General features: G+C 47.5%; 1 protein-coding gene across 2 annotated transcripts in view; it reads left to right on the top strand.

The window, feature by feature from the left end:
* Positions 1-19,143, top strand: part of Map6 (microtubule associated protein 6) — a 72,242-nt gene that overhangs the window by 1,544 nt on the left and 51,555 nt on the right. For both annotated transcript variants that reach the window (XM_055623139.1, XM_055623138.1), the window contains exon 1: positions 1-251. This exon is cut by the window's left edge. In XM_055623139.1, coding sequence (XP_055479114.1) covers positions 1-251 — 251 coding nt within the window. The remainder of the gene's footprint in view (positions 252-19,143) is intronic.

The following is a 19,143-nucleotide window of genomic DNA, read 5'->3' on the forward strand; positions in this document are numbered from 1 at the left end:
CTGCCCCCTGCCCAGTCCCTGACCCAGGAGGGCGGCCCTGCAGCGGGAAAGGCGTCCGGTGCGGACCCGCGCGACACACGCAGGAAGGCGGGACCGGCCTGGATGGTGCGTCGCTCAGAAGGGTATGAGCAGACACCCGCTGCCCAGGCCCAAGCCGTAGGGTCCGAAGGAGGCAAAGGGCGTGCCGTGGCAGATGCCCTCAACAGGCAAATCCGGGAGGAGGTGACAGGCACAGTGAGCAGCTCCTACAGGTGAGACAGAGGCGGCGGGTGACGCTGGTCATCGCGTCCCCTCGAGAGGACCACCAGGGTTCACTTTCCCCACCGAAAGCCTCTCTTTCAGCCTCCTCTCCGGTGCCAGACCACGCCCTCTCCCTAGGCACATTCCAGAGCCCTCACCACCAAGCCTTCTCTGCCCCACCCTGAACATTTTCCACGCTGGTCTTCCCAGCCTGTTCTTTGTGGCATCCCAAAGCCCCAGTTTCCTCCCTGCCTCTTAGCGCAGCACCCAGCCTGCCCCACAGAGACCCTGTCAGTTTCCTCCCAGCTAATGTGCGCTTTCCTCCTGGCCCCCATTCACCTGGATCCTAGATACTGCCCCCCCCCCCAGTTGGCTCCACTGCTCAGTTCTTTCCATGCGACCCCTTTTCCTCCCAAGTCCCTTTCATTCTCTTGCGCTTCCTCTCCCCGTCCCTGGCCCACACTCAAGCGCCACACCCTTTTCCAGATCGCCCCACATGATCCTTACAAATGACTCACTCTTCAACCACTAGTACTTGGAAGGCATTTCCCTCCGCCTTCTTCAGTAGCTTTGACACAGTGGGCAAGCTGCTCCACCCTCCTGGGCTTCAAGTTCTCATCTGTGAGATGCAATCAATAACAGTTGTGGTAGGACTGTCCACACAGTACTGATTTCCACGGACATACTCTGTACAGTTTTGATCTTGCCTAAATGCCAAACATTGCGCTAGCTGTTGGGAGGACTGGGAGAGGTGACTCAGGAGAGCTGGCCTCGCCTGGTAGTTTTTGTTTCCGTTATAATCTCCTACATGATGCCTGTTTTTGCTTCCTAGATAGGCCCAGCCCTCCTGCCTGTTGAGGCAGCTCCTTTCTCCCTCTGTTCAGTATAAGCATTTCTTCTCCTCTCTGGCACATGGTGAATGAATGCTTTCAAGCCTGGAAACGGCCTCCATCTTCCTCTCTGCCCCACCCCAGCCCCACCAGCTTCTACAAGCTGTTCTGTGTGCTGCAGCCTTGGCCTTCCAGCCTGCTCCTCGCCCTTCATCCAACGCATATGTCTGAATGTTTAGCTTTAGGGCCTTCCTTTATGTTTCAACCAGCATTGATTAGCTGATAGATCCTGGTTGAGCTGAACGCTGGCCTTGGGGTTGTGAAGGAGCAGATGTGTGGTGAGTGATTGAGCTAGCAGGGTGCAGGTGTGGCTCCTGGGCTGTTTCGTCGGCGCCATGGCAGTTAAATGCTTTTTACTGCAAGCGTGGAAGGAAGGGCTATAGGGTCTTCTGCCAGCGCTGTATGTGGCCTCTTCAGTGGACGAGACAAGCGCACCTTCACAACGCAGCCGGAAGACGGATGTACATAGATTCTCTTGTTAAGGCAAAACCAGACCCCTGCCTCAGAATTCCAAGTCTTCCGCATTCTGCCTCCCACTAGGTACCTGTCTCTGGGTTAACTGGCATCACAGCCATGCTGGTCTCCCAGAGGAAGAAGTGTATCACTGCCTTTCAAAGCTCTGGGTCAAGCAAGGACAATGCTTCTTTTCCTTGCACAGACACAGGGAAGTGGGATTTTCACAGTAATGTTTACACTAACAATGGAGGACCAAAGGAGAGAAGGAAAGACTCAAGAAATGGCATTAAGCCCCCTATACACAAACCAAAACATTACCTTTCTGGTTCTGCCATGGCTCGCATGCTCACAAGCCCTAGTTCATTTATCTGAGAGGTTACAGACCTCATTGGATAGCCTGGCATCGGATTCCTGCTGCCCCTTTCACCTTCCTGTTTCCATTCTGCCAGGCCCTGGTAGGTGGAGCCTTGCAGCCACCCAGCAGGATCTGCCCCCTTCTCACCTTCATAGAGATCATGCCAGTTCAACTCAGAGAGCCAAAGTTCCCACACTGCCTTGGGTGATCGTGTTCAGTTTATGTTTCTAAGCTGGCTGGGGTCCTTCTGTTTGCGGAAGATGGGCCTGAGAGCTAGAAAATGAGCTTGCCCCTCAGATGCAGTTCACTTCGAGTGTTGGTCTGGGCCTTTGTTCCATATGGCAATCTCCCCGGAAGAAAATCTTACCTGTGATAGGTACGCACACCAGCTTCGAATTTCCCATTACTGGAACACTGGCTGGTTAGACTTGATTAGGGGAAATGATTCTCTTGAAGTCAGTGAAAATGATCGCTTTTGTCCACTGTCAGAATTCTATCAACCTATCATGGACAATCTTTGAACTTCTCAATTTTTTTCAGTTGCTTTTTCTGTAAAATGCATATATTTGACTTTGTGGTCATCAGTGCCCTTTTGCTGTATTTTGAAACCCGAAGAAAATATGTCTTGCTAAAAGACAGACATTTCTTTAGTGAACAATTTGAATTTATGACAAATTTGTTGTGAAACTTACTTTGTTGCTGCTGTTGTTGTTCCAAAAGAAACATTAATCAGTTCCAGAGAAATGGTCTTTGGGTGAAAGTAGCTGTGAAGAAATAATATATTCTATAAGTTAGCAGAAACATACTGTAGAGAAAAAAATGTCTGGGGTGAATAGGCATCTCTGGAACGTTGATTTTTTTTTTCCTTCCCTATTGTCTGACATTCTTTTTCTTGCTGTGATTCTGGATAGCTCCTTAATTCAAGAATGTCCCATGTCCACTATAAAAGGGCCTAATATCACCATGGAAACCAAATTTGCTCCACATCAATGGCAATTTGATTTATAAGACCTTTTCTTCTGCCACTCTCCATAAATCATGGTGTGTTTACACCACGGGGGCTGGTCTCTCTCGTGGGCTTTACAAGTGACATCCATCACATTGCAGCAGTGGGAGCAGTTTGCTTTAACAGAGAGAAAGAGACATATGACTCACCATCATATACTGGTCTGTAATATAATGTGCATTGGATATGCAGAATCACATAATGCTAATGTGCTGTCAGTGAATAACATCAGCTATCCTGGGCTCCTCTGGTTTTGAGAAATTGTCCTTTCCAGCAGGCCATCCGATTCATAACCCATCACACTGACCTGGGATGTTTGCATTCAAATGATATCTGAGGTATCTTGTCATTATTCATAATCATGAGGTTGATAAAAATCTTAATATTCTTTTTACATGGATAATACTATAAAATCGAGAACCGTGTCTTAAAGGTAGATTTTATTGGGAAGCCATTTGTGACATTCGACCCAGCATCCTCAAATAGGAAATAGATGGGTCATAAGGAGGGGATTAAAATTCCCCTCCCAGTCAGCCCCATCGCCCCTGCTGTCAGCTAATAGGGATGGATGTGGTCTCGGGTGCTCCCTGTAGGAACACTAATAACAAACTCTTCAAAGAGGAAATCAGCAGAGACTCTGGGAAAGTGAAATCAGTAAACCAGAGTCAAATGCTTAAAAAAAAAAATGAAGGCGATAACAGGAAGTCAGAAAGCAAAAGTCCCTTTGGTGTCTGCCTTCCAGGCTTGCATGAAGGTTAGAAATGGCGGGTCCAGCTTGGCTTACTCCCAATGCACCAACTTCCCTCATTTTCGTCTGCCCAAATCCTAACAACAACCCCAGATCGCAACTATTCAGCACCCTCCTCGGTCCTGCCCTTCCGAATTATTCCTTCCTTTCTATTGCAATGCTCTATCTGAATTCTTTTGTTTTTGCTTCCTTGTCCAATATGCTTGCCCACCTCTCCCCAGCTCATGTGCTCGGGTGAAGGCCTTGGTTTTGTTGTGTTTGTATGTTTCACACCCTAATTCTGTCATGGATTTGCTGATCATATGGGACTTTTAGGGCCTATCAAAACGTTTATTCACTTACGCACTGATAAATTTCCTTCATTTTCATATGGTTGAAATTACAGCATAATATGACCACCAAGCCCTGCTATGTGCCAGCCAGGGTGCTGGGGTACCAGTAAATAAGCTTTAATCCTATGTAAGGAAGGAGGTTATGTCTTCCTTAACTAGAATAAAGGCTGAATTCTGCCTGGTTACACCAGGAGGAAATGCTCATCCGGAGAAGACAGTGAGACCCACAGGCCTCTCTGCACACAGAGATCTTCACCCAGGGAAAGGTGCCTCAACCTCACTGCATAGCACAGTCTCAAAAACGCTGGTGCAGGGCCTAGAGAGAGGGCTCAGTTACTAACGTGATTGCTGTGTAAGCAAGAGCCCTGAGTCCGGATCCCCAGAACTCCCACAGCGTCAGGCAGGGCAGCGTGCCTGTCACCCCAGCTCTGGGGCAAACAGCAACATCGCTGGAGCTTAAGGTCCAGCTAGCCTAGGTGAAGTAGAGAGTTCTAGGTCCGTGAGAGTTCTTATGTCAAAAAAGTGAAGTGGAACATGACCAAAGAAGATGCCTGACACCAACCTCAGGCGTCCACCTGCATACACATTGTGTACAGATTTGTACATGCACGCAAAAGGGTACACACACTTTTTTTAAAAAAACGCTGATGTACAGATGCCCCACCCAGAAATTCTGATGCAGTACATCTGGGGTGCGGCCCAGACCTGTGAACATTCTAAAATTCTCGGTGATCCTGTGGCCAGCCCAGGTTACCACCTCTTCCTAAGTCAGGGATTTCAAACTTCAGGATGTGGAAGAGCCACCCGGAAAACTTCCCAAGCTCCAGGCCCTGGGCCACGTCCTCAGACATGCTATTTGGCGAGGTTAAAGCGGATCCCCAAAGTCTATTCTTGTTGCTCAGTAGGACTTGAGACTTTCTTTGGCAAGCACACTAAACATGCTTTTTACTCAAGTCTGTTACATCCTTCACTTATGTAATTTTCTCCATAAGATCTTATATAGGTATATAATCATACACATAGGGTTTGTTTGTTTGTTTGTTTTCTTTGTTTTTTATTAGCTTTTTACAGTTTAGTCTGTAGTAAACTCACTGGATTTTTATCTTCATGTATAGAATGAGTTAGGGATCAAATCACCTAGGATGGAGAGATGGCTCAGTGAGCAATTAAGAGCAGTAGCTGTTCTTGCAGTGGTCCTGAGTTCCCAGCTCCTGAATTAGGCAACTCATAAGCATCTGTAGTCAAAACTCCAGGGGATCTGCCGCCCTCTTCTGGCTTCTCTGGGTACTCACACACATGTTCACACACACACACACACACACACACACACACACACACACACACACACATAAAAATAAATCTGAAATCTTGTGTTTGGGAGCCTTACACACTGTAATTAGCTTTGTTGAGGGGATGATTATGCATTTCCAGTAAGTGGTAATCTGTTGATAGGCTTCCAATAGGGCTGTGTCTTGTTTGTGTTGTGTTTTGCATTGATTAGAATATTCAGTGTTGCTTTGAGTGGTGTGTGTGGCAATAGAAGTCTGCCTGGGGACACAGGACTGTGTTTGCCATTTTATCTTTAAGAATGATGTCTGCTCTTGTTTTCAGATAAAAGGTTAGGAAACTTCTCACATTGTTACTTTACTAGGAGTTTTTAATTTTTATAATTTAAGTTAATATTTTTTCTATATCAACTGATGTCTGATTTTACTTTTTAATGTTAGTAGAGTCCTTCCTTTTGCTAAACCGTATTATTTGTCCTAGGATAGCCCTTGCTTAGATAAGAGAAATCTTTTCATTATGCTGAGCTTGACTTGCTGTTTTTAACCTAAATTATTGGCATGTGTATTTGTAAGTGAAATTGGTCTGCTATTTTCAATTTTTTCATACTGTACTCAAATAATATTGGGATAAAGGTTACAAAATTAGATGAATGGACTTCCCTAATTTTAAATTGTTTGGAACAAGTTGGTTAAGGAGGGCTGCTCCTTAAATAGATGATAAAGTTTTCCTGTGCACTGCTGGACCTGTTCTCTTTTTCATGAATATGTTTTACTACCACTTAGCTGTCTTCACTGTGACTCATTTATACAGGTTTTTAATTTCCTCTTGAGCCAGTTCCAGCAATTGATACTGGCATTTTCTGGTTTCTAATTTTAAGTGTTATTGACATAAACTTGGTAAAAGCATTCTTGTGAATTTTTAAAGATATCTATTTACCTGTAGCTGTATCTTTTTCATATATGGTATTAATTTGTGTCTTCTCTTTTTTTCAAGGCCAGTCTTGTTAATGTTAATTTTGCTTCTTTGTCTTCCCAAAGAATGATACTTTGGTTCCATCGAACATAATCCTTTTCAGTAACCTTTATTCTCACTTTATTCTTCCTTTTCTAAAAAGATGGAGGAGTAAGCCAGATTACACTTCATGCCTACTTAGGAACTTCTGATGAGGCCCTACTGTGTGCTGGACATTTGGTTAGGTCATTATTCAGTCTTGTACATGTCAATCTCAGGAGTACAATACCAAGACTCCCCCACAAAAGAGAACCTGCACAGGTAATTCTTGGTTGCTCTTCTAGAGAATCACCCAAACACACACTAAAACCCAGTCAAGCTTGGAATAGAGAATCACTCAGTGTCCCCCACACAACATGGGAACAATCCAACAAACGTCTTTTAGGGTTAAGGGGCCAATCTATAACAGCATTGACCTCACGGCTTGTACCAGCTAGCCTCTGCTAAATGGGGTGAATACCAGGATGGGCATGAACCTGCAAACCAAAAGATTCCAAGATGCTCCCTGAGAAGCTAGCTAAGGCCCCCTCTGTGCCTGTCAGAAGCTAGAAGCCTTACACGACTCTGATGGTCTTTACCTCAGCCCTGCAGAAATAGACCTGTTACTTCCGGGATGGCACCTACGACCTGTCGTGCCTGGTGTGTCCTTGGGTCTCCAGAAAGCTCAGGCTCTGTGTATGCCTTTCCCTCCACTTGGTACTCCTCTTCCCAGGTCACATTAACATTGTGTTTTCAACTTGGTTTCAAGCCACCATAATGCCTGTGTCTGCCTATGTCGGGCCCTGAAGTAAGTCCTGGGATGAGGACGTGACCCTTGCATGCAAGAGCTTGTGTCTTTAGGCCCAAACACATGTGCTGAGCAGTTACTAGTGCAGGATCAGGCAGGGCACAGACAATGGAGTCAGTTCTACCATGCTGGAATGTTATCCGGAAAGCGCTCCGTGGAGAACCTGATTGGCATACTGAGGCTTGCAAGATCTGAGTGGACACTAAATGAGGAAGGTCGATTTGAGTAAATGAAAGTACTAAAAGAGATGGGAGCAGTTCTCAAGAAGGGACCCAGACAGGCTCAGGCCAGCTCCTTCATCCTATAAACAAAGTGGAGGTCAGAATCGGGCGGGAATTTTAGGGAAGGCAACTTTGCCAGCAGTGGGAAGGACAGATTGGAGGGAATAGTCTGGGACCCCCAAGGTCAACAGAAAAAAACATTGTCTAGGTGAGCGATGATAAGACCTTCAGCAAGGAAGGGTGCAAACGTGTTGATGGCACAGGATAAAATACCAGTGACAAAAACAGAAAGGGGAGGGCAGAACATCTAGGGCATCCCCTCATTGCCTGCTTCGTATGCCATTCAGAGGCGAGCAGTGCAGTTTGGACAAATTGAATTGGCAATATGTTCAGGTTGACAAAGAGATTCTCAGTGGGAGATGAAAACGGAAATACTGCTGGATTAATCACTTTATAGCATCCTTTTGTTTACCCTATGACTCAGCAACTCCTTCCTTGAGAACACAGGAGATGTGTGCAAGAATGCATATAGCATCTTGGCTGGAGAAACGAGCGAAAGGTAAGTGTGTGAAAATAACGAGTGCACAGTGATGGAGGGGTATAGAGTGATTATAGCAGGGCATGGTGGGGAGCGGAACACTTGCCTTTAAGAAACCCCCGTTCTAATTGCTGGATCTTGTGGATAGGTAGGAAGGCAAGGGGAGCTGTGTAGATGGATGGTGAGATGGGGAGAATAGCCTGGATCACCCGGAGGGCTGAGTGTGAGCACGTAAGTGGAGGAAGACAGCTGTCAGCATTAGGGTGATGCAGGGTGGCAGTCTGGGCTACCCCGTTTTAGGTTTAAAGATGGAAGAAGAGTCTATGTGTCAGGGAAACAAGCGGTCCTCCGAGCTGCGGGGGGAGGAAGGGTGTCCTGCCCCGCCCAGTCTCCAGTGAGGCCTGTTACAGATGGTTGAACAGCAGACCTTCCATAATCAGTTTGTGGGGGTTCTTTACTCTCTCTTCCTACTTTTCCTCCCACCCTTTGGGATGTACCTAGGGCCTTGTACATGCCAGGCAAGCGCTCCACTATCGAGCTACATCATCAGCGATGTTTTTCAGACTGTGTCTCACAAAGTTACCCCAGTTGGCCTGGAACCCGCTGAAAAAGGCTTGGGCTTGTGGTCTTTTCTGTCTCGGCTTCCCAGCTTTGTGTATTTTTCCGACCATCCCATTCTGACAGTTTGTGACTGCTATAGAAGACTGGTGTGCATGGATTTTCCATCTCAGCATTTAGACATTTTTCAACTGGACAATTCCCTTTTATGAACTTGTAGGCTATTTGGAGACATCTTTGGCCTCTACTCACAGCCTCTACCCACATCATGGCAGTGGCATTTCCTGTCCTCCCCTGCAATGAGTTGTAGCAATAAAAATATCTCTATAAAACAACCCTGTCGGGGCAGGAATTTATTCCCTACTGAAAACCACTGCTACATGGCATTGAAAAAGACCAAATTACTATGACACACAATACTATAGGTAGATCACAGGCATAAAGTAAGAAAAAAAATGTGCCTGCATCTACTGCATGACCTGACCCCTTTATATAAAGTTCAAAACCAAGCGGGATAACTGACAGTGGTTGGAGCAGTGGTGCTTTTGGTGGGGGGGGGGGGGGGGGGGGGAGGCTACTTGGCTGAGAAGGAGCCTGAGGAACCTTCTGAGGTGATGGAAATGTTACATGTCCTCTGTATGTTTACCTGAGTGTTGGTCCACACGAGTCAACCATCAAGACGTGTAGACTTAGTTCTAAGTGTATGTTTGTTTGTTTGTTTTCGTTTTTGTTTTTGTTTTTTGAGATAGGGTTTCTCTGTGTAGCCTCGGCTGTCCTGCCTCTGCCTCCTGAGTGCTGGGATTAAAGGTGTATGCCAGCACGCCTGGCTTAGGTTACTTTTCTTTTAATCAAAATACAGTAAATAAACTAAAGGAAGATATAGTCCGATGTTCAGGAGAAAGGGCAGAGCAGAAGACAGAGCAGAACCCCAGGCTGCTGGTGAGAAACCACCCTACAGATGCTAGTCTGGGTGGGAGACGAGGAGAAAAGGGAAAAGGCCACTGAGATCCGAGTTCAGCACAGCGAGAAGAGCTTTCTGTGCTCACCTTCCCTACCCAAGAGGAGAGCAAGGCCTGTCGCTGACTGTCTCTGCCTCCGAGCTTCTCCCGCAGTGGCGAGACACATTGAATGATGTGTGATAAGTGATGGTTTCCCCACTTATTCCACATCCATGTGCAATTATTTGCACATGAATGAAAGGCTTTTGCAGGGTCATGCCTACTGTGGGGTGAGAAATTGTGCCCAGACCTCAAGCCACAAAACCCTTAAGAGACGGGGAAACAACTGCTTCCTTCACTGTGCTGTGCCCTGTGGTCACTGTCCATTTCCTACAGTGACTTCAGAAAGTTGGCCCACGTGGTCTCGTGGTGACATTTCCTTGAGTGCATTTTCTCGAGCTCCTTCCTACCTTTTGAGGCTCTCTCGAAATTACATCACCGTGATCAATCAGGAAGGAGGACAACAGAGCTAACGTGCAAGGGAGCAGGGCACTGGAGAGCCGAAGCAGTACTGTGTGTCAGCTGTCCTGGCTGAGGGCTTACTCTCTACCTTTCTCTAATTAGCGTGCGCTCACGCATGTGCCGAGTGCCCACCTTGGACACCACACTTTAGGTGAGGACCTGGGGCTTGCTGACCAGGTTGGCATGCCTTGCCACAGAGCTCTAAGAAGCCTCCTGCCTCTGTCCCCTCTGCACGCGCCGCATGCCCGGCTGCTGTGTGCTTGCTGGGCGTTGAAGTTGAGCCCTTCCACTTGTGCCGTGTGTACCTTTCTGGCTCAGTTGCAGTTATCTTCCCACCTTCTAGTTAGGCTTCTCAACAATCTGTTACAGTAAATCTACGTAGCCCTGGTTGGCTTTGAACTTCCTACGTAGACCAGGCTGGCCTCTAACCTGAAGAGGTCCACTTGCCTGTCTCCTGACTTAGCCAGGCTAACAGCGTCACCATGTAAGGATGTAGAGTTAGGGAAGGGTGGGGCCTGAGGTCTCATAGCCAGTCAATGGCTAGACAGGCTCAGAATCACTCTCCTTCCTCACCATATCCCTGTCTGCCTCATGAGGCTCCAGCTCATCCCTTGTGTCCCCGGCCCTCTAGCTCATCACGCTCTCCTAGAAAGGGCTGCTGTCTATCTCACCTAACCTCTGCCGGTCCCTAAACACATGCCATCACCCCCATCACTTTGTTTGTGCATTGGGGTGGGGTGAGGGGTGCCTCCCCACCCTTTGCCCCAAGCTCTCCGTGGACTCCTCTCCCTCCACGGTGAGACCCAGCACGCACTTTGGCTTGAGGTGAGAGCTTTCCAGGATCAGGCCTAGCTTGTGCGTCCAGCCTGTCTGCTTCCTGCTCCCACACCTGATGCTCTCTCCCGGAGGGCTCAGCCCTGTTTGCTTATAGAAATCACAGGGATCCCACAGGGATCTGGCCAGATCCCACCCTGAGCTGAGTCACGAGCCCCACACTTACCTAATGTGCAATTTCACTCACACTGATCCTCCTCCATCTTCTTTCTAAATCCTTCCTGCCCTGTGGGGCTTTTAGTCTGTTGCAAAAGAGGCTTATACTGTAAAAGCAGGGAATTAGGTTGGATTTATTTGGTCTTAATTCCATAATAATAATGCAGGGGGATTAATAGTTTTATTTCAAGTTCAATGCAGCATCTTTAAAGCATGAAAGGCTGGTACACCGGGCCTCCCTGTTCCCAGTGACAAGTGCATCCTCCTGTTTGCAGGGACTGCTGTCCTGAGGGAGTGAACATGGAAAGCACACATCTGAGTCACAAGCGGGCCACCATGAAGGTGACAGTCAGGGTCCAGAGGCCTCCAGGGGCCCTGTGGGGCTGGGTGATTCTGTTGGAAGCCTGGAGGAGGGAAGGGTTGTTTGCACCTGAGAGGGTCCTTGTATTTTGAGAAGGAGTTGGTGACCATCAGAACAGAGTTTGAGCCCTGCACTTTAACTTAAAGTCTGTGTGGCCTTGGGAAGGTCAGTTCAATGGGGACAGTCACACAGCAGCAACCTCACAGAGTCACGATGACCACAGAGAAGGTAATGGCTGTACAGCGCATGAGCACGGCCCGTGCTGGCTGCTTTTGTTCTTGTTTTGAGAGTGTGGAACAGAGTAGGTTAGGAGGGAAGTCCTTCATTTATTCATTCAGGAAACACTCGTGACTTCTCCCATGAGGCACTCACTAGTCTTGGCGGTGCAGAAGTGAGTTACACAGATGCCTGTCTGTGGGAGCACCTGGTCTCGTGAGGGAGAGAGAGAGAGAAGTGGCAGCAGTCAGCAGCAGGAGCGTGTGGGAGTAAGGAGGAATATGGAGGAAAGCCAGATGCGCTGTGCCTGTGTGGAGTCAGGGCACAGAGGCTAGCCCCACATGGGAGGGAACCGAGCAGAGGAAGCACAGTGCTTACCTGTACGCCCAGCTCCTCCCACATGTCTAGCTTTGTTGGGGGCTTCGAGTTCCACTGGCATCTGACATGTTAACCAAAGACACTGGGCCTGTGGCTTGACCTCTTTCCTCACTGGTTGAACAGATTCAGTGACACCCACCTTGTAAGCTGTCGAGAGACCTAATATTCCATTAAATAGTGCCTCTCTCATCACTGCCCTCAGGACCCAGCTTGGCAGTTTGTAGATTCTTTATAGATGATTTTTGAGGCAGGGTCTTGCTATGTAGTCAAAGCTGGCCCAAATTCTCAGTCCTCCCAAGTGCTGGAATCACAGGCATGTGTCAACATGCCCTGCTTGCAGCTAGATTTTTTTAATTTTAATTTTTTATTCTTTAATTATGTGACTGAATGTGTGTGTGGGTGAGAGTGGGTGTCTGGGCACGTGTGAGTTCAAAAGTCCGTGGAGGCTAAAACCATCAGATCAGGTTGTGAACCATCCATCATGAGTGCTGGGAACCGAAGGGCTGAGCCATCTGGCCAGCCTGCAGCTAGACCATTGAACAAGTGGACGGACGAGGTGTGCAGCACTTAACACAGTGTGTAGCCTGTAATGAGCAGTCAGTAGGCTCCGCCCTCACCGCTGTTATTCTGGGGTTGAGCGCCACTTGGCTATTCACTTTTCTGTTTGACCAAGTTCTCGGGTTTCTGGGGAAAGCACCATAGAATGCTTTGATTAGCTCTTCCGTGGGCATATGTAGTCCATCCGCTCTCTGAGCCACTGGTTTATACCGTGTCCCTGCAAAAATAAATCCAACAGGGGAGATGAGGCTCTTGCCACTTTGTATTCATGAAAGCATTGCATACCGAGAACAAGAAATATAAAACATGAGTCTTAACGACAGCAGTTAGAAACGGATGATTGCTGCAGGCCTGAATTTCTATGAAAATGGAGCTATTTTTCTGATTAGAAAAGCTCTATGTTCTAATTTTTACTGAATTTTTTTTACTGAATTAATTTTTTCTTTTTTGGTTTTTCAAGGCAGGAGTTTCCTGTGTGGCCCTGGATGTCCTGGAACTCACGCTGTAAATCATAGATCTGGCTGGCCTCAGACTCAGAGGTTTGCCTGCTTCTGCCTCCCGAGTGCTGGGATTAAAAGTGTGTGCCACCATGCCTGGCATCTCAAGTCTGATTTTTTTAAAATAATCATTAGCATATATTCATGAAATATAATAATACATTTTCATAGCATTTTCAGACATGTATATAATGCATTTTGATGTCTTCTCTCTCTCTCTCTCTCATGTCCTTTCCATGCCCACTGCTCTCCATAATCTTCCCAACTCGTCAGAGTTCAGCTTCATCTGCAGTCAGAAGGAATGGACTACACACAAACTGGAGAGAAGGTCCCCTGGACTGCACTGATATCCCAGATAACCACCCATTTATTCTCCTCTGACAACTTTATCCCTTTATCTCCCCCAGAGCCCAGGAGTCTGGGGAGCTTTCTAGAGATTTGGCATCTATCTCATGATTCAGCAGGGCTGCAAAAGGAAGTCTGTTTAGGGCTCAGCAGCTATGAGCACTAGCTCTTGCAGAGGCTCTGGGTTGGATTCCCGGCACCCACATGGTTGTCTACAGCCATCAGTGCCCCAGTTCCATGGGATCTGAAAGTTAAGCATGTGATGCACATTCGTGCAGTCAAAGCACTCATACACATAAAGTAAAACAAATAGACATACGTTTTCAAAAGTCCATTTAGCTTGAGTTCCTTGTAGATGGGGCCTGTGTCTTTGCCGAGGGATGGGGGCCCCCTCTCGGGGCCTGCAATGGAAGACACCTAGCTTGAGTTTGAAGAAAGTCTCCAGTGTGTGAGGTCTCTGGGTTGAAAGCCCAAGTCAGGTGCTGAGCATCCATTCAGAGGGCACGGGAGCAGGCAAGTGAAGTCTCATGGGTGTAATTAATGTGACAAAAGCAGGGGGGAGGGGAGGAATAGGGAGTGGTGTTGCCCACCAGCCCTGTACCCCCACAGCCTGTGAGAGGATGACCCTGCTAAGGGCTCTAAGGATGGCTTCACAGGGCCATCTTTAAATCGTAGCATTGTGGCATGTGGTCCATATACAATTCTCCATCCTTGTAACTTAACAAGCCTTGCTGGGTACAGACCACTCTTTGCTGAGGGCAGGCACTGGCAGAAATAGAAGCCAGACGGTTCTGTAAGAAGTTAGGCCGCTCTTCTAATAGGAGTCAGGTGAGCTTTTCATTCATTCCTCCATCCCCTGACAGAGCATCATGCATTACACACCTGCTAACAAACGTGTGGATCCCCACTGTGCTCCTGAGCTTCTTGCCCCGGACACATCAGGGAACACTATGTCTAAGTAGGACAGTGTCTGAGCTGGACCTTGAAAGGTCGATCTTCGTGAACCAAACAGCGGGACCAGTGGTAGGGGAGGGCAAAACACAGAGAGGTACAGAGAGATGTGGTGGCGATGAGTCTGGGCAAGTGGCTTCAGCCTGAACTAGGAGTCAGCTAACTTGTTGTAAAAGGAAAGACTGTAGCTAGACGGTGATGGCGGCAGAGGGAGGCATATTTCCAAGTTCAAGGCCAGCCTGATCTATAGCCAGGGCCCCACAAGAGAAACCTTGTGTGTGTGTGTTTCTGCCTTGGTTTCTCTCCCCTCTTTGTCTGTGAGGTACCTTCCTCCCCCGGTCTCTCTTCTCTCTGCCTGTCCCCCTGATTCTCTGTCTCCCTCCCCACTCTATATTTTCGTTTCTTCTAAGCTCTCCCACTGTCTCTGTCTCACTTTCCCACAATAAACTTCCTGTACTCCTCCAAAAAAGGAAAGCCTGTAAATATTTTAGGCTTTGTGGGCCAACATGCCAAGCTAGTGATACCGTGTAGGTATTCATCTAATGAGCAGAGGGGCTGGAGAAATGGCTCAGCTGTTAAGAGCCCTTCTGCTCTTCTAGAGGACCAGCATTCAGTTCCCAGCGCCACACTGGGTAGCTCGCCCCTGCCAGTACCTCTAGCTCCAGGGCATCCAACAACCTCTTCTGGCCTCCACAGGCCACACACAGACAGATACGAAAATAAAAATGAAACACATCTTTTCAAAAAAAGATAGAAAATAAATTTCCCCAAAGATATTGTTGCCAAAATTTAAAACATCATAGTAATGTGGATGAGTGATCCACATCTTAAGTAATACAGGACTCTTAATAAGAAGAGCGGCTTTTAGCTGGGTGTAGTGCTGCTTTCCTTTAAATCTCAGTAGCCAGGAGGCAGGAGCAGGCAGATCGCTGTGAGTTAGAGATCCGCCTGGCCCTTATAGTGTGTGCCAGGCCAGCCACCATCGAGACTGTCGAAAAGAAAAGAAAAAGGAAAGGAAAAAAGAGAGGAAGAAAGAAAGAAAGAAGGAAGGAAGGAAGGAAGGAAGGAAGGAAGGAAAGAACGAAAGAAAGAAAGAAAGAAAGAAAGAAAGAAAGAAAGAAAGAAAGAAAGAAAGAAAGAAAGAAAGAGAAAGGGGTGGTGGCACATGGCTTTAATCCCAGACAGAGACAGGTGAATCCACAAGTTCAAGGCCGCACAGAAAAACCTTGCCTTGGAAAAACAAAACAGAATAAAAACAAACAAGCAAACAAATAGGCATCAACAACAAAGGAAAGAAAAGGAAAAGAACACCGTCTGAATGAGGCTCAAAACTAGTGTGCTCTTTCATCAGATCAGTAGCAAATACTCATCTCCAAAGCCACCCTTGGGGATGGGACCCTAACCATGTGGTAGAGCACTCATCTAGCGTGTCTGTACTAGCATGTACTTCCAGCCCAGTTCCACAAAACTAGCCAGAAAAACATCCCGGCCTGTGGCTGAACAAAACCTGTGTTTGGCCCCTTGGCCGTGCAGTTTCCTGTTGTTGCTGGGCTCAGGCTGTGTGTAACTAGCCAGTCACTCCCTGAAGGAGTGCCTGAGAAAGCCTGAAGGTAATGTCTCTTAGTCTTCCCAAGCGACACAGTCGGTGCCCTGTTGCTCACAGCTGAACAGCTGCGGGAGACTGAGGCACAGAAGGGCCTCTCTGTCTCCATATGTAGCGGTAACCACGCCACCTCTCCTAGCGACTGAGAGAGAAAGGTGCAGTCCTCACCGTTGTGGAGTTAGTCTCCAGCTGCTATTTCCTCCCTGGACCAAGGTTTTTAAAGTAAATCAACAGAGAGTAAGTGGAGTTGAGCTACGTTCAGGAAGCAACTGGTCTGCCTAGAATTCAGTTTCTGCACTGCACCAGGAGGGGACCACTTCCTCACAGAATTCTAGAATTGGCCTAAAGCAGACTTGGAGTTAGCAAGAGGCTCTGTGGTCCCAACTAGGAGTCTAATCTAACTGGGGCCGTAGCTCAGTGGTTAAAGTGCTCATCTAGTATGTACATGATCCTGCGTTCAAACTCTGGTACTAATTTTTAAAAATTCTTGAGCCAGGTCCACCCCAAGCAGGTCTGTCCTGTCCTGTGCACCCTCACTGTAAGCTCCAGCCAGGCCCCTCCCAGCCAGGTGAGACCCTGTCTTAAGAAACTAAGAAGACTGCCAGGAATGGTGGCATATGCTAGTAACCCCAGCACTCACAAGGCTGAGGCAAAACAGTTCTGAGTTCAAGGCCAACCAGGTTACATAGTGAGTTCCTGGCAAGCCAGGACTAATATAATGAAATCTTTTCTTAGAAAAACCAACCCTTCCCACCCTCCAAGAAGACCAAGAACAAAATAAGAATCTATATGACAGGATCACTCTCTGGGGAGCTTTTAGCCCATGGGAGCTGCCCCTGTCCAGAATAAATTAATCTCCTCAATGAGGTGGCATTTGCATGCTCCGCCTCTGTTCGGATGGAGGCCCTCAGGCAGGCAGAGTCTGTTACTGTAGTCACTTGTTCAGTTCAGCTCTTCCTATGAGTGAGGCACCACGTTAGGCTTTGAGGATATGGCTGTGAGAGCCGTGTTTGGGGATGTCCCAGGTGAATCTGCCAGTTACTGCTGCAAAAGGCAGGGGAAATATGGTGATGCGATGATGGTATTGCTGTTGGTGGTGGTAATAGAGCTGGTGGTGATGATAGAGATGACAGTGTGGTTGGTGATGGTGGTGGTGGTGGCAGCGACGGTGATGCTGAGGAATGATGATGGTTTTGGTGGTGTGGTGGTGATGGAGATGACGGTGTTTTTTGTGATGATGGTGTTGGTGAGGCGGTGATACTGTTGGTGGTGGTAATAATGACGATGATGTTGTTGGTGATGATGATGTTGAGGTGGTGGTGAGGTGGTATTGGTGGTCCTGATGATGGTGGTATTAGTGGTAATACAGATGACAGTGTTGTTGGTGATGATAGTGGTGGTGATGGTGATGATGACGTTGGTCGTGGTGGTGATGGTGATGATGACGTTGGTCGTGGTGGTGATGATGGAGGTGGTGATGGTGATAATGAGTGATGGTGTTGTGTTGTTGGTGATGGCGGTGTTGGTGGTGGTGATGGGTCCTGACTATGGGTCAGGATATGGGTCTTGGAGTCAAAAAGGACAAATCAGCAGAAGCATAAATAGTTTCAAATAACAAACATCTTTAAGATTGGCACTATGGAAAGAAGAGAAGACAGTTTTGAGGAAAAAGTAAGGATCACAAGGAACTTAGTACATAGCCCTTCTCTCTCCATGGTTTTGTTTTCCATGGTTTCAGTTACTTGTCGTCAGTGTTGGTCCAAAATCATTAAACAGAAAATTCTAGAAATAAATTACATACATTTAAAATGAGATTTCATGTTAAGTCATCTGATGAAGTCTCATCTTTCTCTGCCTCACTTGGGGGTGGGGGTGGGTCATCTCTTTGCCCTGCATGTCCAGGCTGTGTATGCTGCCCTCCCATTAGTCTGGGAAGTAGTGGTCAGCGGACTGTCAGATTTCACAGAGCCTTATTTTGCTTTGTGAAGACTTAGAGAAGAAGCGTAGTGATGTTGGCAGTTTAATTACATTACACTGCCCTTGCTTTATTTGGTTAATAGTTATCGCTGTTGCTCTCTTACCAGGCCCACCTTAAAAGTAAAGCTTATCATGGGTACATGCACATTCAGGTGGGGGCATCTATCCACAGTTTCTGGTGTACTCTGAGAATCTTGGGGCATATCCCTGTGAATTAGGGGAGACTTCTGCAATTGTATACTGACCTGGTAACCATGATGTCAAAGACCAATGAAATGCCTTAGGCTCAGAAAACACCAGCTTGAACCCAAGCCTTCCCATTTACTATTTATTGTGTGGCCTTGGTAAAGGGATTCCAAGCCTCTGACATGCTAACCCTCCGTTAGGAGCCAGTGGTGTTTTGAATGAGGATACTGCATGGGCTTGTATGTCTGGATACTTGGTTTCCAGTTGTCGGAAACGTTTGGGAAGGATGAGATGGTGTGGCCTTGATGAAGGAGGTGTGTCACTGAGTATGAGCTTTGAGGTTTCAAAGGCCAGGGGGCTGGAGAGAGGGCTCAGCAGTTAAGAGCATAGGCTGCTCTTCCAGAGGTCCAGAGTTCAATTCCTAGCACCCACATGGTAGCTCACAACTATTTATAACTCCAGTTCCAGGAGATATGCTACCCTCTTCTGGCTTCCCACAGGCACATACATGGTACAAAGACATGTATGTAGTCAAAACACTCATACAAGTGAGATAAATAAATGAAAATTTTGCCAGTTGTAGTGGCGCAAGCCTTCAATCCCAGCCATCAGGAGGTAGACAAAGGCAGATTCCTGAGTTGAAGACCAGCCTGACATACAGAGTGAGTTTCAGGACAGCCAGGGCTATATGGTAAAAAAAGAAAAAGAAAAGAAAAAATAAATCAAAAAAAGCCCACAGCCAGTTGGCTCTCTCTCTGCCTCGTGCTTGTAGATTGAGATGTAAGCTCTCAGCTGCTGCCCCAGCGCCACCCGTGTCTGCTGCCACACGACGCCATGAAGGTGACGGACACCAACTCTCTGACACAGTGAGCCCCAAATAAGCCATTTCCTTGATGGGTTGCCTTGGTCATGCTGACTTACCACAGCAGTAAAAAACACTGAAGACAGCGCCTAAAATCTGCCCCTCACATGCCCTTACGCACATGCACAGGCTGCACTGTCTCCGAAAGGGCGTGGTTCAAACAGCCACTTGTGGAGGTGAACTCCAGGAACCATGGGGAAGTCTTGTCTCCTCTCGGGCACAGCGCACAGTTCATCGCCACGCAGGCACATCAGCAACCTGTGAAAGCCAGACTCAAGCATGTGTGTGGGTGTGGGTGTGGGTGTGGGTGTGGGTGTGGGTGTGGGTGTG

This window comes from Psammomys obesus, unplaced genomic scaffold (genome assembly GCF_907164565.1).
Source record: "Psammomys obesus unplaced genomic scaffold, mPsaObe1.curated_primary_1811, whole genome shotgun sequence".
NCBI lineage: Eukaryota > Metazoa > Chordata > Mammalia > Rodentia > Muridae > Psammomys > Psammomys obesus.